At 28.5% G+C, this 18,452-nt stretch overlaps 1 protein-coding gene across 1 annotated transcript in view; it reads right to left on the reverse strand.

Moving 5' to 3' along the window:
* LOC113384455 (myosin-VIIa-like) overlaps window positions 1–18,452 on the reverse strand; it is an 81,048-nt gene that overhangs the window by 23,355 nt on the left and 39,241 nt on the right. Inside the window, 15 exon segments of the mRNA XM_026622167.1 lie at window positions 78–408; window positions 855–994; window positions 1,108–1,243; window positions 1,584–1,769; window positions 2,280–2,498; window positions 3,251–3,384; window positions 3,550–3,789; window positions 3,970–4,095; window positions 4,257–4,499; window positions 4,593–4,757; window positions 4,845–5,063; window positions 5,180–5,370; window positions 5,613–5,780; window positions 6,342–6,420; window positions 6,684–6,746. Of these exon segments, the coding sequence (XP_026477952.1) occupies window positions 78–408; window positions 855–994; window positions 1,108–1,243; window positions 1,584–1,769; window positions 2,280–2,498; window positions 3,251–3,384; window positions 3,550–3,789; window positions 3,970–4,095; window positions 4,257–4,499; window positions 4,593–4,757; window positions 4,845–5,063; window positions 5,180–5,370; window positions 5,613–5,780; window positions 6,342–6,420; window positions 6,684–6,746 (2,640 nt within the window).

An 18,452-nucleotide genomic window follows, 5' to 3' on the forward strand; every position in this document is an offset into this window, starting at 1 on the left:
ACTTATGAATCAGTATATAATCATAAAAATTTGTTGTTTATCTATAAATCTGATAGAGATTTAAATAATATCCTTACTTGTTCATCCAAATCTTCCACCAATCCATTCATTTCTTCGGCAATTTCTTCAATCATTCTACTTTTCAAAGCTGCATCATTTTGGAGTCCATTAGTTTGAGGCACAGGTGGTCCACTATTACCCTGCAGGTCTGATAAAAAGGCAAATAAGTTGTCTAAATCTACTGATTCGCCAGTGCTGTTAGATTTTGAATGACTTCCAGATGTAGGGACGCTGTTATCCAATGAGTTATTATTATTGTTTGTATTATTTGCAGAATTGTTAGCAGCCATTTTAGTCGTAAGCTTCTCAGCAATTTGGGTCAAAGCAGCTATTTCTTCCTCAGCAGCCCTGTAATAAAGATAATAAAACATATAACATATTTCTCATTATGTACAAAAGCAACCTGTATGTGAAAAAAGATGTTAACATATATTAAATATAATATGCCAATTGTGGATAAAATAGTAGCTAATAATAATTAAAATTTAAAAATTGAAATCTATCAAATACAAACAGTATAATCAATAAATTTGCTTCTGAGAAAGATATATGCCAGTAAAAGTAAGGCCAAGAAAAAGATCCTTAAATAACTACGTTATAAAGTGATTTGTAGTTTTTATTGGTTGTTCTATATTTGAGGTTTTTATTAAGTTTTATATTTTAAGTATTTATATAAATTTTAGGAATGTTGATTTTTCTCATTGGATTGCACAGTATAAGATGTATTTCTGTTGTATTATGGTCACGGACATTAAACAAATAAATAAATTATTAATTTAGGTACAAATGTATACCGTTCACTACGTTGTAAAGCTTCTAGTTCTCCCTTTTCTTGTTCTGCCAATTTCATGGCTTCCAGTCTTTCTTGTTCTAAACGTTCACGCTTCCTCATTTCTTCCTCAACTCTTCGCATTTCTCTCAAAGCTGCTGCAACCTTTATGACAAAAATAGGAGATTACTTACAACTGGATTTTTTTCTCATTTTTAACTATAAATTATATTTAATAAAATCAAGCAGTTATGTAAATTTATTCAAAATATACTCACTTCTCTTGCAAACACTCCCCGTAATCTCTTCTGGATGACAATAGCTGCTCTTCGTTTTCTCAAAAATGTTATACGATCTATCCAACCGCGGTAAGCGTGTTGTAAAAGTCGAACAGCATTTATTATTTTCTTATATCTGTAATATGAAAATAATAATTTTTCATATTCGTTCATGTCCTTAATAATTAATGAAAATATTCTGAATTAAACATTGAATTTTAGGTTTGAAATCATATTCTGTCTCTTTTGACGCCTGAGTAAAATTAGTAATTATTAAAACTAAGAAAATAAATTTAAATATAAATTAGATAAACAGTTATATATGAATAATAAACTATCAAGAAAAATAACTCAAAATATTTTTGACTCAACTATGCGACGAAAAAATAGTCAGATGAAAATAGTCATTTGAATAACTTTTATACTGCTTATTATTTCAGTCTAGGTCTAGATCATTTCCCTATTGATATAATTACCTATTTCTGGCCGTATATCCTTTCCACATTTTCTGAATGATAAGGGCTCGTGAATCCAATGTATTATTTCGTCGTTCTTCCAATGGATCAGCTATATGAGCACGTAGGAATGTTTTAGTTTTTCCAAGTTGCCAGGAAGGAGAAGGGCACTTATTTGGCAGTGCATGCAATGTTGATAATATTGTCCTATAATGTAAAAAAATAATATATACACAATTTTTACTTTTTTATTTTTAAACAAAGGACACTTTTTTTAAACAAAGGACACTTCTTTTAAACAAAGTATGTTAACAAAAACTACTAAAAATTAATCATTTATTATTCTTAATAAAATTAAAAAGCTTAAATTTTCATGTTTTAAAGTAATAAAATAAAATAGTTTTCTAAAAAAATTAAAATCTGTTTCATATTATCACATTTAGGAAAAATGTATATACATATATTAATATGTATATAAAAGAATTGTGAAATAACATTAAAAAGTTATTAAATAATATTCAAATAATATCAATTAGTATTTCATGAATTATTAATATTCTTTTATTTTATTTTATATGTGCAATTTTATTTATTAACATTAGTTTTTTTTTTCTATTTTCTTGTCAAGATCAGTGCACAAATGTAAGTTACAATTACAATAGTACAGTAACAGTAATTAATGAATTGAAGCTGTGAATTCAAAGTCTTAATACTTACTTAGCAATATCTTTTGGTAGAGTTCCTTTAGGAAAACGTCTCTGCAGTAAGCAGGAGTATCGGCTTGCAAAGACTTCATGAGGTAAATTTACTGGATATCCTTCTCGCCTTATTCTTATTATGTCTAACATTCCTAGATATCTTAGTTGGTCTATTACTAGAGAGCTATCATAATCGTCTGGTGCTTTGTTGAGATTTGGTTTGATACACCTTACATACCTGTAAAAATGTTAAACATATTCGAAATCAGAATATTTACTACTGTATAGGTAATATTTGGTTGGTACTTAATTTTTCGAAATGTTAACAATATATTCAACAAATAAATTGTTTTTTAAAATAAACGTCAGATAAATACTTTAAAATAATGCCAGAAACAACACAAATTAATTTTTATGCAAATTGAATCGCATTTGATTTACATTTTTTGACTTGTATAGTCTATTTAGTATTTATCCATGTAAAGTATCTTAGTTTTAGAATTTTCAGGACTTTGTAAATTTGCTGACTTTATTAATGTTTCATAAGTTGTTAACTTGTATTGAAAATTAGCATGGACAAAAAGAATGCTTTCATTCCATAATATATACATATATTATTTATTTCATTTTTTATTTTTATAATGTGATTCGTTTTTTTTTTTTTGTCAATGTAATTATATAGTTTTCAGTAATATTCAAAAGCAATAGTAAAAGACGAAACTGCTCTGAATAGTGATAGAAAAAAAACAGTTTTTTAAAGTATCAGTTTTCTAAAGTGTGAAATCCATACAAATTCAAAAACATCATCATATAAAATAAATAAATACTTAATTGCTTGAAAATTTATATAATTAAATTTTCTTGGAATATTTTTTAACACATGTAATTGGTTTTGATCATATAATATATATGTAATTGTATATTTGGTTGGTTTGAAATTAAACTTATTACTAGATTTATAAAAAATGCAATGTGTTAACTAAAACATACCAAGGATTAGTGGACTGCAAAACATCAACAAGGCTCTGAAGTTGTTGCCTAAAAGTATCTCCTACAGTTGGTCGACCTTTGCTGGTACCTCTTGCAACTGTACCATTGTAACTTGCACTGGAAGCGCACAGATCCTGATAAAAAGATAATAAATAAAATTGTACTAAAATTAGTATTATTTTATATTATATAATAAAATAGAAGTATAATAATCATTTTTACAGAAACGGTTTTGGAAGTCTTATTATGGATTTTAGTGTTGTGCAGTCAAATTGAAGTACATGGTTAATATTCATTACCTGATATGCTGTGATTTCTCTAACAAAACTATTTTCAGCTCTTGACATATGGTCAAACATAACATCCTGTTGAGCATCCCTATTTTTGTCCACGAAACCAGTGACGGTATAACTAACTCTTCCTGCATAGTGCAGAATGGAAAATTTTGTTTCCCATTGGCGCCTGTCGTTACCTTTGTCGTAACAAGGATGGTTTTCAAACTCAGTGTGAATGTTTGTCAAATAAGCGGTGTCAGAACCCTAAAAATAGTATAAAAGTACATTTAGTTTCCACTTGAAGATTACATCTAATCAGAATTGAAAATCTGTGTTTTGTCTGATATCCGCATTCACAATATACATAGAAAGATTTCTCAAAAAGTATATCGATAATAATAAATTCAAAATTATTTTAATAATACTAATTAGCATATGATTTACCTTGGGCATATGGCATTGTTCAGTCAACAGTTTCAAAATACACCTTGGTGGTTTTTCGATCAACTCCAAACAAGGAGTATTGTCAGTGTATTGAATATGAGAAAATTTAATGTCTTCTTGGCGATACTGAAACAAAAATTATGCTAAATATAATAATTCAATCAATAAATTGTAAATATTTTTTTGCAATTCTACTTTGCAACAGTTTTATGCTTTCTACCGATATCTGCAATAATAGAACCATTAGTTTTAATTATAATTTTTTTTGACAATTTCTCAATACTAACCATTTCTTGTTCCAGAGCAAATACATAATGGTTAAAGAATTTATGCAGTTTTTCATTCGTATAATTAATGCACAATTGCTCAAAACTGTTTACAGCAAAGTTTTCAAACCCAAATATATCTAAAACTCCTAGAAAACTTGTGGCATCAGGACCAGGTGCTGTGCAATGATTTATATGGCCGATTAACCAGGCAAAAGTCCGAGAATATAAAGCTTTAGCCATTGCATGACGGTTTTCTCTCGCCTGAAATAAATGAAAATTATTAACATTAGTAGTGTTAAAAATGCAAATAATATAATATATATTTAACTTAATAATACATTTCAAAAATAATACCTCTTGTACTTTGAGCGGGATCTCTGTAATATTACCCCGTACATTAATTTGTCTTTTGAGTACAACTTGGGTAAGATCTTCTTCCCTCATCCCCAACAAATTTGAAACAGTTTTTATTATTTTCAAATCATTAGGAGTTAAACTGCATCTTTCGCCATCAACGTCCTGAATCAGCAAAGTTTTAATAATTAATAAGGAATGATTAATTTATTGAAATTTATAATGAATATTAATTTAAAATAAAATAAAAACCTCAAAATCCAAATTTCCCAACCACAAGATTGCTGCTAATACTTTGAAAATTCCTTCACACATTTCAGCTGGAATTTGTAACACACTGAACGCCAAACGTAAGGCATCCAGGCGTTTGCTATCACTGGCTGGTCCTGGACCTGGTCTGATACTGGATTCATTTAGATATCGGTAAGAGGTTACTGGTAACAGTTCTAATTGTTGTGATAACTCTTTTCCCTAAAACCACATATAATAATTAGATTTCTTAATTTTCGCAACATAACAAACTAAAAATACAATTTCATTATAAAAAAAAATTGTTATATGTTTTAAAATCAATGAATGATTTGTACCTGAGCACCATTGACTAGCTGATAGAAAACGTGATAATTTAATTCACCAGGACTTCTCTGCGTAATTCTTGATTGTTCTAATAAATAATCTTGAACGACACATCCTTTAATTGTCCATTTTGAATCAAAACAAACCCTCATAAACTTGCCAAAACGGGATGAGTTGTCATTTCGAACAGTTTTAGCATTTCCTAAAATATAAAAAAATATTAAGACAACTTAAAAATTATAACTTTTCTCGAACTGATACTGAAAAAAAAGCATAAATAATTGCTTTTTACTCATAGAATAAGATTTTTGGAGAGATTTAGATGTAAGTTTCTCCAAATAAGTGCTAGAGGCAAATTCATAAACTTTTCATAAATTCATAATCATTCATAAATTTTATTAAACCACTTATATAAAAATATAAGATTTTTTATGTTTTACTAACCAAATGCTTCCAAAATTGTGTTAGCCTCAAGAATTTGCTGTTCCACCCAAGTAGAGACTCCATTAGTAACGGAGCATAAATATTGCAATATAAATTTTGCAGTTTCAGTTTTACCAGCTCCTGATTCGCCGGATATAACACAGCTCTGATCTGAACGAACCAGACTGACTGGCGCCACGTTTTTCTCTGAAATCAAAATAAACGTTAAATCATCAACTATTTCATTATAAACAAAAAGTAAAATAAAAAGCAATGGGATGATAAAGCAAAGCATCTAAAAATTTACAAGCTTCTCCCTTAAGCATTTTATAATTTCTGTATAATTATTAAATAGTTTTTTTATTTTTATGCTTCATCATTTTCAATCGAATGGAAGTCATTCTTGCCTCAAAAGTGAAATAAAAACGTATACTTCGTCATTGTATCAATAGTAAGATAATGTATTTTTAATTTTCTGCAATTATATATAAACTAGTAGACGTAAGCATTCAGTTTACACTAACTTCTTGAAGCATTTTTTATAATTAACGAATTATTCTTAAAATAAAAATCCAGAATATCATACATTTTAAATTAATATATTTTTATTATTAAGGACGAGGAATAAAACTATTGATTATAGTTCCAACCTTCTTTGGAAGTTTTACTCACCATGACCTGGTCCATTCGGTAAATTATTAGGCGCGGTTTCAGCTGGCCTAACGACCGGAACAGGGTTGCGCAAAGAACAATAAGCTGCTTCGGCCAAGGCAAACACATGAGGCTCAAGAGCGCCAATTTTCTTATTTCGGTATTTAGCTACATATTCCTGTAATATATAATATTGATATAAAATAACATTTATAATATATTGATGAATCAAGTGATACAAAATGAAAACGCTTTTGTGAAAACGGTTTCAAATTTGGCAATAGATTAGCAACTATTATTGAATTAGAAATGCAAAAAATTATAATTTATAAAAATTTTACAGATTTACAGTTCAATTACAAGTGTTGCAAATAATATTTAATATTTACTATTTTATCATCTTAGTAATTAATTAAAAACTAAAACTATAGTATTACTTACAGCAGAATACTGATCCAGTTCTTTGTAAGGGTTGACTGCTATTAATATCGTTCCAGTATAGGTCTAAATATAACTTGTTAAGGCAAATTTAAATTCAAAATATTAGAAACAACATAATATTGAAAAAAGATATAATGCTCAAGAAGAGCATAATATTAAATAAAACTATATAATACAATATTATTTAAATCTATGTAACATTTTATGTAAAATATCAATATAAAACATTGGATTGCTTTGCCTAGAAGACGGACATTGGTTCGTCTTAACAAAAAAAATATATCTTAAAACTAGAGTATATGAACCATTGGGTTGCGTTCCAATAATTGATATCAAGCAAAAAATAGGGGCCGTTCAAGTATTACGGAAGCACTATCGGGGGGCGGGGGGGTTATTGATTGGCTTATTTTGCTTATTTTTGGTAAGAACTTTTGCTTACTTTTGCTGACAAAGGGGAGCGGGGGGTAAATAATTGTAATAAATATGCTTACGTAATACTTGAACGATCCCATATATATAAATCAATTTATTAACTATGTCTTCATTATGTATGAAGATTCTAGTTTAAAATATAGAATATTTTATAAAAATCTTTACATATAAATAGTAATATTTTACAATAGGTAAATCATCGACGTTTGTACAAGAAAATGAAATAAACAATAGGCCTTCGCTTTATTATTAGGTGCTAGATAATGAGCCTAATGCCTAATGCCTAATGTATTGAAAAAAAGAAAGAAAAAAATCTAATTTTACGTATTTTCATTACATTTTTCTTGTTGATGGACAGCCAGCCGAATCGCGGTTTTGATATTAAGTGAACATCACAATCATCGATTTAGCACTCAATTTCAGAGTTCAATGTCAAATAATATGATGTTTACTAAAATCAGATTTGATGGCTTTTATTTACTAAAGAGCCGCGAATGATCGATTAAATAACCATCAATCTTATTATGATTCTTGACAGACCGTAAATAGTAGAACGGTTGATGCTCATTTTATTCCTGATTGCACAAATAATATGTGAACAAAATCATGTAAGATTATTTTCTTGAAACCTCAAAAATCCTAGGATTGTAGTAATAAATAGTTAAAGTACGTTTACTAAAAAAAAGTTTAAACAGATTTTGTGATACTGATATTACAAAGCGTTTAGTTATTTTGACCGTCTTAGTTGTACTTCGGTAGCTAACAAAGAAAGTTTGTAAATGATATCAAATTTCCTTTGTTGACTTTAAAGATATTATCTCAAAATAGAATGTGTCAATTAAAAATTATGTTCATTATTAATAATGTATGAATTACTACAGACAACATCATATGATATAACAATTTGTTATTTATTAATCATCAAATAAATTTCCCCTTGAACTTTTTGTTTCAACTTATTCAATTTATTTATTATTGTTGCATTTGTAAAATACTGAACATAATCGATTTTAGTAATGAAATTACCAATATTACAGGTATCATTAGTATTAACTCAATACAAATATTCTCACTTGTAATGATTCAAAGTATGGATAAACTATATCCATTATCTCTATATTTCTCATTAATATTGTAAATTTGTCGTCTCAACCAAGTATATCTTGCAAAAACTTTTTTTTCGAATCAAAACATAGAAAAGCCTGTGTAAAAGTCACCAAACTGTTTAGCCTTTCAGGCATATTGATGAGTAGTACTCTTCCAATAATATTTACTCTAACCAAGACTGATTTTAACACTTATTTAGTAAACAACTGTTTACTAAAGTACTTTAAATAAAATTTTGTAATTAAAAGTTAATGGTTCTGATAAGGTCAATTACAACATACAGCATGTGGTTTCCAACCTGTGGGACGCACCCCTCAAGGAAGCGCGAGGTTGTTGCAAGGGAGGCGTACTGCTGCTTTCAAAGTGCTATTTCCAAAAAATGAACCAAAAATATTAAAATGTTATAAAAAATTATGGAATAAAAATTATTTTCATATATATTTTGACAAAATATTTTATATTAATTTGTAGCCTGATAAATAAATTATAATATCGGTTGAGTATTTATAAAATTAGATTTTTAGAAAAATTAAGAAGAGTGCATCTTTAACTTGTCTTTTTTGAAAAAAAAAACGGGGAGCGGGAGTCGCGGTGCGAAAAGGTTAGAAACCATTATTTACAGCCCACTAAAAAGGCAATAATTAATAAATAATTAGCACTTTTTAATGTTTTGAACAAAAATATTTTCAGAGTCTTCTTGCATCCCATAGTTATCATTTAAATATAGACATCAACATATTAGTTGATTCAAATATTAGATTTTTACCGAGCTAACAACTATTACATCTACTAGTTTATAATAAACTCACGCAATGAATTTATATCATTAGCCATAATAAAATCATCTATTATAGTAAAACAATACCAGATACTCTTCTAATGTGTTGATAAGTCAACATATGAATGAGTGGTTAAACCGTCACCGTAATTGGCAAGCAAGTGACTCATAGGCGCCAAAAGGTCTAAAAAACCATAGTTGAATGAAAGACTTGTCTTTAAAACAGGATATGTCCAATCCTCTTAACTCAATTAAATATTCCAAGCATGCACCGAGTACTTACTACCATGCATGCTTAGTACACATATGAGAAGTTACTTCAGATTAAAAAAGTAGTAAAGCTAAGTATTGTTGATTAAGTTTAATTTATACAATTCATATAAGTAGATAATGTATTATAAATGTTATATTCAATAAATGAAAGTGGACTATAAAACCATAAGGGATAAAAAGAATCATTAATTATAAGATAAAGATCTATAATTATTTCAAAGATATGAAAATTATATAGTGTCTACTCGCGTTTGATCATTTTGTTGGCATGCGGCTTTGCATTTTGTTATAGATCATAGATAGTCACTACAGAAATATTTATTTATTTATATATATATATATATATATATATATATATATATATCCAAGGTAACTTCAGAATGAGCAGTAGGTATATAAGGTCTAAATTTGCCTTCAAATTTCGTGTTGTTATCGTATGTTACATTTGTTCTCAAAAAACTATCCACTGATCATCACATTGAATTGTATGAAGAAATGTAGGGAAAAATAAATATGCTTTAACACATTCACTGCTAACCTTGTGTCATTTATACTTTTCCCTGTGCTGACCTTTATTAAACTAAGGAAGACAAACGCACCCAGTATATACGTGCGTAGCAGCAAATGTGTTAAAATGTTTTCCTTCTATTTTATTACTTAATGTTGTGTTCCAGGAGAAACGTTTAAATTTTAATTATCTACAGAAGAGGCGAGTAAAGACAATCATGCTTAATACGATTTTCCGCAAAATACGCAATTTTTCGCCAGTCCGGAACTTGAAAAAAATTTCTTCCTATCGTGCGTGATGATATTTCTCCCTCACTACGAGGTTTTTTGTTCTGCCACTGAGAAAACGTCTTAACAGGGTTTTACAGCACTAGTAAGAACTCCAATTTATATAGGAACAGCAATTTAGCATGCAGAACATCCATAACATCTAAGAAATTTCAAAATAATTGTTCAAGTAAAAGTTTTATTAAACAAAAATCTATGATTGTTGCACCAATTATGAACAAATCAGTAATCATATCACATTATCTATTTGAGTTCAACTACTGTAATTTTTATTGTCAAGATATAACAAATTAGAACATTAACATGTTAATCGCTACGATAATATCAGAAAAAAATTCACATAGGCCATGGTAACTTTATTAGATCATGTTAAAAATTAAATTAAAGTTAATAATGGATCTGGGAACTTAATGTATAAAAGAACACTTTATAAAATTCCTGGAAAAACGCTAATTTTTGTGTCACACATATGACTGATATGGCAATTACCGTGTTAAAGAAATGTATAAATGTAGAAATGTATAAAACGAAAACACATGCACTTTTCAAATATGGAATAAAATATAAAAACATAAAAACTCAATTATAAGGGTTAATTATTAGTCCAAATATAAAATGATCTTTCCCGTAATCAATTTATTATCTTGTGATGCCACTTACAATTTTTTACCTGTCAATGACTAATTAAATAATTATTATACCATAACTCAATTTAAATTCTATTAGAAATAACTGCAATTACTTATGCATGATTAGAAAAATGCCGTACGCATGTCAAGCTATGTATTTTTTTAATTTTTGCTGAACATGTCACCGTTTGTGTGCCATTTATGGAACAGTGTTGGATGTATTAGATGTTAGATGTTACACAATGTTAGAATTTTAATCATATTGAATCAATGAACGCATTCATATGGAATAGTATGTAGAACTTAGTAATAAGATGCACTTCTTACTATAAATTTGTAGTAGTAGTTATAAATCAACTAGCAAACCGGGCGAACTCCGTTTCACCACCAGATGGTTTCATTTTATGTAACATTTCGTTTGGTGATTGAAAGATAAAGAAAAAAATTGCCTGCTGTTGAAATTGAATAAAAATTTGCACAATACATGTGATTGATTTGATGGTTTTCAATTGAAATGTTAGGAAACGAATAACTTTTTTTTTTACTTTTTTTGCACAATTCCACAGTGAACACAATGCCGGTTTATCACATGAAATTATCAGAGTAGCTGTCAAACAAAAAATATTAGTTTGTAGTAAATGCTAAATATCAGAGATGACGCTGTGTGTGAAAAAAGAAAAAGTGTTTTCCGCTTTTCTGTTAAATTCTTTCTTCAATTTTCTTTGCTATAAACCTCACGAAGTCCGAGACCTTTCCAACGAATGCAAAATCGTCGAAATCGGTTTGTGCGTTCTGGAGTTATTTCGTCAGGAAGGAAAACCCGACTTATTTTTATATAATAAATTATAAAAAGAAGTAATCTAGTAGAGACTTATTTGACACCTTATGACCTTATGACCTTATGACCTAATATAACCTTTACAATAATAATAACCTTTGAAAACTTAAATTTTTCAGAAAAACGTTCAATGATAAAAGCAGTACATAATGTGCTTTTAGCAAGTTTGATGAATGATAGAAAACCTTAGATAATGTTATAGCTAATAATTATATTTAATATCATTTACAATATATTTATTTAACATCATCAGAGTGCCTAAAGCTTAGTCTAAGGAATTTAGTCTTAAGAGGTATAAAACATATTTTCAACTAAATCACTAATATGTTTTTACCAAAATAATAAATAAGTGTTAAAATTCAAAATAAAAAGTTTGAAGTGTGTGTATTACAAAAAAAATCAGTTCTTTAAAAGAAATGATGAATTTGGCCACAGTACTTGACTCTCTGTTGAATGCAGAAAGCACTAAAACAGAATGAAAGACAGTGTTTTACTACCCACCATGGGCAACAACTTACAAATGTGATTTCAAAAATCGTAAATTACCTCAAAAATAAAACCCAATCCTACATAGATCTATTTCATATCTAATGAAGTGTGGTAACGATATTATTTTTGGGCCTTTTAACAAATTCATAAATATTAAATACAAATATTTACTGCGGACGTGATTCCATGGCACGTTTGGCAAATGCAATAAGCATTTGTCTAGTTCTAGTTGACTGTCAAGGGTGGTGTGTGGCATATATTCCATAGAAAAATAGAGAGGGTAGTATATTTTATTAGTTCATTCACCCCGCACAATCGGTGGCACAATAAAATATGTGCGGTCATAGACGAGAAAAAAATTAAAATTATTATGAGAAAATCTAGCAATAAGTTCAAGGAGAGTTAGAAAGTAATAGTAGAAATGCTATATTAATAACAAATAATAGTTATATAAAAAATATATAATTTTAACAATATTAATTTTCAGTTCAAGTACATCTTCTCATTAAGACTAAATTATTGAAAAATTTACTGAACTAATCAAGGACTAATTACAAATTTATATCAAATTATTCAACGCATTACCCATGAGATATAATTAAATATAATTCTATATTCTATTATTTTGCTAACATAATCTTGATAACTCCTGAAACTATTCCAATTAGCCGAACTAGGATGATTGTTTTTATTATAACTAGCAAAAAAAAAAACTTTTTTTAAGTGGATTGAAAATTATGTGCTTAAGCAACTTAAAAGCTTTGGTAAAACTGTGATCATTTTTCGTTTATTATAATTAATTCTTAATAACTTTGTTCGTTTAGATCCATAATCGTAAATGACGTTTCCTAGATCACAGTCAAAAATAATACCACAATTGAGCCGAGTTTTTACTAATTGTAAGACTAATAAATATATTTATTAAACTATGAATTTAAAATTTTCAAAATTGTTGTTGGAAAACTCTTTTTTAGAAAAATGTACTAAAGTGTGTTGTCAAGTTTCATCAAAAGTTGGCACATTTAATCAGAGTCGTAAAATGATAAAATACTTAATAGTTACATAATGAAAAATTACACAAAAAAGAGCAAAAAAACCTAAAAATTCGATTGATGCATTTTTGGGAGTTTTACTAACAAAAATATCCTTAGTGAGTACATATTAAAAATTAAAAAAAAAAACACTGACAATCCCCTAACGATAAATGTTTGTACAGTATAACTTTATATAGCAACGATTCTTGTTTTTAGCACTCAATAATAATTTGTTTTATATTCATTATTAAAATTGCAGACGTGTGAAATACACTCGATTACAGTTGAATTTTCAGAATTGCACTGCAATGAAAGTACTGGAAAAATATGCAAGTCTGGCAAAAATTCTTGCATAATAGATAAATCGTCTTCATATCTTATATAATATGCCAGGAATTTGAAATTATAGAACTACGGGTCCAGACAGAGTTATAATGCACATGTATATAAGTTATACTAGTAAATGTTAATTTAGGGAAGTATCAATACGAAATTACTGAAAAAATTGGCAGTTTTCATTTGATCCGAGTAAACTTTGTAATATAAATTGATTAAGACTACAAAAATTAAAAAATTAGTGAAAATTCATGCAAAATTTTTCTTCTTTCTAAAAGCGTCAAAACACGGAAAATTATAAGCGCAATATTTTTATAAACATACATCAACCAAATATCGTATATAAATAAAGGAGTGGTATCAAAAACAATTTATATTTTCCATAATTCAATTCACAACAAACGATCATTATAATTAGTTATGCGATTAACCTCAGAATTAAAAGATTTTCTCTTCGAAGTGACAAGTATAAAGATAAAGTTCAGATTTATGAATAAAAAATTGTTGAGTACAAATATTTTGATATACTATATTGAACAAAACAGTAGTAATAGAAAGAACAAAGGTATACGACTATAAATAAATTAACAAAACAAAATGGCTAAATTATAATCTCAAATTTCGAATAACGACCAACTCTTTACAAATGCAAAATTTTATACCTTCCTTTTATCATATTTCCACTCAAAAAATTCACACATTCTGCAAAATCAATTCTATTATAGTGAACAATTTAATATAAATAACACATGTGCAAAAAAAATGTAAAGAATATAATAAGTACAACTTTACATTAAATGTTAATATTTTCAATTAATTTAATTAATAATAATTTTAAAAAATAATAATTAAATTTAATTAAATAATTAATTGATCGCATATTATATAGAATTAAAGTCGATTGATTTAAATTATATTGATCAAACCAAATTAATATTTCAAATATTAATTTTATAAGATGACTTAATTGAAAAAAACTCTTGTCTCACAATTTTCATTGGTACTCCTAAGACTGAAAATGTGCCTAGTGCACTCTCAATTCACAAATATTCAATTACAAAGTATATTTATGAAACAACTAGATGACCCGACAGACGTTGTCCTGTACCCATATTTACAATTTTTTAATATAATATACAAATATTTACCGTTGACCTAAAAATTATAATTATTGCTTTTTAAATTACTCTTCACGCCAAAATGCATATACGAGGTCTGTTCAAAAAGTACCCGGAATTTTCGTTTTTTCAAAAAAATATTTATTTATTCGTCTACATTAATGTGGTCCCCTTCAAAGTAGTCCCCCCCAGATATAATACACTTATGCCAGCGTTTTTTCCAATTTTCGAAGCACCCTTGATATTCACTTTTTGATATGTCCTTGAGCACTCTCAGCGATTTTCTTCAATCGAGGAAAACCGCCGTCCTTTCATGGGTCTCTTCAACTTTGGGAATAGGAAAAAGTCACACGGAGCCATATCTGGTGAATTTTTGCACTTTGCAACACTTTATTTCATTTTTTACGCAAAATTTAATACAAATTCTTTGACTTTTCAATTCTTCCATTGTAAAAATCGCCGAGCTCAGAAAAACACGTCGAACCTTAGCGACTACCACAGACAAAGTAAACAGTGAATATAGCTGAAAATTTCATCATACTTTAGGGGCATGTATACCAACACAATAAAAAAAAAATTTTGACAATCAGACACTCCAGACCCGCGAAATTTAATTATTAGTAATTCCGGGTACTTTTTGAACACACCACGTACATTTATAATATGAAATGTAGAAGTGCTTTAAATGAAATGAGTCTCAATTCCCACACAATATTGTAAATTGAAGTCTTTTGAACGGTAACATAACCATAACCATAATATTACACTGGTACTTCATGTTGGATTAAATTAATTGGATTTTTTGTTATTTAAGATATCCCAAATTGCATCTTTGCATCCTAATCGCTATCGTGAGGGCCAAATTGTATCTATTCATCTTTACTTTCCCATTTGTTATTATACAGTGAAATTTTTACAAATTACGAAACAATATTGTGGAAAGATTAGTAAAAGTAGCTATTATTTCTACAATATTGCACATATATCCCAGTACTTTATAATCACATACATCCTAGAACATTTCCTTAACAAACTTCAGTAAGATTTATCAAAATCCGAATAATCCTTTAGGGAGAAGTATACAGTGAGTGCTTGTAATTTTATATGAACTTCATATAATAGCAATAAAGCTCAAGTTGATTCTACGCTTTAGTTAGAAAACGTTTGTATGTGAAAAAGAAAAGGACTGTTTTTAGGGGTTTTCCGACGGTTATTCGATTTTTTCTCGCCGTAAGAACCATCCTTGGACATCAACAAACGTTTTAAAAAAAGAATTGGTCAAATTGGCCCAGGCGTTGTTGAGTTATGCGCTTACCAACACATTTTGCGATCAATTTTTATATATAAGATAATTTATATTGATTTCAATGATTTTTTGTAAATCCCAGCGTACGAAACAATGGCTTTAAAAATTATACATGATATAATTATGTATACCGTTTGAGTAGTTCAAATATAAAAAATTAACTTAAGTAAACTATACACATTGTAGAACAAAATAATATTGCAGATAATTAAGAAACCAAGGTCTCTATCATTAAACACCATTATTCGACTAAATAGAATATAACAATATTACAGTACATAAATAAACAAAACAATACATCGTTGGAAATTATTACCATCAATGTGAAGATCACTGCCATTCTGACAAAGAGATTCTAAGTATTTTCCCACTATTTAATTAGAAATATGTTCATATCTCATACTAAACAATATTTTAAAAATATTGTCTATCTCAAAGTAAAAAATATATAACTGTTCAATTAAAATAAAAAATTATGTGACAACTTGGAAAGGAGGGTTGTTTTCCAAACAAATCATATGATAAAGTTGTCAAAACAAGTACTAAATGTGCGTTCCAGATTCAATACTCGAACTTTAAGTTTTGACTGCTTTTTGAATAAAAAAACATACAGATTAGGTCATTTTTAAATCATTCTAAAAAAAGAGATGATTTTTAAATCATTCCAAAATCATCTTTTCTATAATTTATTTATCAATATGCAATCTTGGGCAGGATCATGTGTCATTTTTATGGTACCACCCACTTCAACAACCGATAATTTTCAAAATTATTAATTCTTTTTTGTTTTTTGTTTTTACTTTTTCCATGTACTCTTTTGTTGAAGTGGGGGGAACAAAAAATTGACACATGATCATGCCCAAAATTGAAGCCCTCCTAGTAATCCAAAATAAAAAAAATGATTATTAATCGTGACATATACTAGGATAGAGTTAATTTTTTTGACAAAATGACGACAAAGGTATTTTTTCTTACCACATTTTGAGTTTTATTTAATTTTTAAAAATAGTAAAACTTAATTAATTTTCAGTTGAGGCTAGTATATGCCCGAGAGAAACCTATAAAAATTATTTTTCCGAAAATTTGAAGTAAATCGGTCCAGTAAAACTCGAGAAAAGACACTTTTGGAAAAACTCGTATGAAGTTTTGCAAAAGGAAGGAAACAGAAGAGAATTATCATGATCAAGTCAAACAGCTGTATCCCCGAAAATAATTTGAATTTTTAAAAACCCTCTCGTATACATATTCTAAAATAAGTTGAGAGCTTTTTTGAAAATATGAAACATAAAAAAAACTATTTTTTTTTATTTCTGAGCTAGAATATTCCCTTAATTAGAATATTCGTTTTTAATACCTCCAATAAATTTGCAAAATCTGAATATCCAGTAAAATTGCCTTATAAAAATATCCAGAAAAAAAGCTTATTAGCTATTTTTATTAGTTAAATAATTAGTATTTGATAAATCATTTTGTTTTCAGTTTATTCCACAAAACAAAAAACTTATATCCTATTATAGAAAGCAATGTAACATAATAAAAGTACAGGTAACACATAATAAACCTGATTTCTTTCATCCCTATAACAAAGGACATAAGTTTCATCACCGCATAAACTTCGAGGATACAAGAAAATAACTGCCCTTATCACGTAATCTAGCAAAACAGAATTCGTCCTATCGATAACAAAATCTAACGTAAACATCCTACCCCCGCACATTTCTAAATAAACATAACTCGTCCTTGGCAGACAGGACTGACATAAAAACCCACCAAAAATCTTTCTATTTGTATGAGACTTCCTTTCTGGCACGTGGCGTGGTGTGACGTCCCAGACATCATTATGTGCCATATACAATACTGACATTTAGTATCATTTTTAGAGGGGTGCAAACCCTGTTAGATGGGGCGCTGATGGTATGATACTTGGGGTGGCAAATCAGTAAGTGCGGATTTCTCTTTCAGGTGGTTTCAATTGAGTTTTTATGTTTGTAGACGTAGACCAAATGTAAAATACCTTTTGTTATTGGATAGTAGGCAATTGTCAAATACTGTCAACCAGTAAAAAAGAGTTTTTTGATCGATTGCGTAGTTTTCCTTTGACGTTCGTTCAAAGTTAGAAGATCAAGTAAAAAAATTGTCATGGTTTGCTTATTTATTTCTGCAAAGATAAGAACGCATTTTAAGCTCACAAAAAGTTATGTGCTGTTTATGGTGACGAAGCTTTTAAAAGACGGCAGTGTCAAAATTGGTTTGCCAATTTTCGTTCTAGTGATTTTTCAATCAAAAATGAAAACCCCTCTGGTCTTCCAGTTGAAGTTCATTACAAAGAAATTAGCCTACTTTTACTCTTACCCATAATTCTGATGTCTACATTGAACAATTAACTAAACTAAGCAATGCAGTTAAAGAAAAACATCTTGAATTGACAAATCGAACCGGTGATTTATACCATCATTGATACCACATAACTTTGGCAACTATCTTTGCCACAATCACCATTAGTCCAGACCTTGCACTCCTGATTGCTTTTTGTTCAGATCTATACAAAGCTTCTTGAATGGTAAGCAATATAATGATTATGATTGTGTCCAACCTGATCCAGGAACCGATTCTGCTGCATAACAGAAAAAATGT

The sequence above is a fragment of the Ctenocephalides felis genome, unplaced genomic scaffold (genome assembly GCF_003426905.1).
Source record: "Ctenocephalides felis isolate EL2017-DRISC unplaced genomic scaffold, ASM342690v1 CF-g0.4_SCAFFOLD_03571, whole genome shotgun sequence".
Taxonomy (NCBI): domain Eukaryota; kingdom Metazoa; phylum Arthropoda; class Insecta; order Siphonaptera; family Pulicidae; genus Ctenocephalides; species Ctenocephalides felis.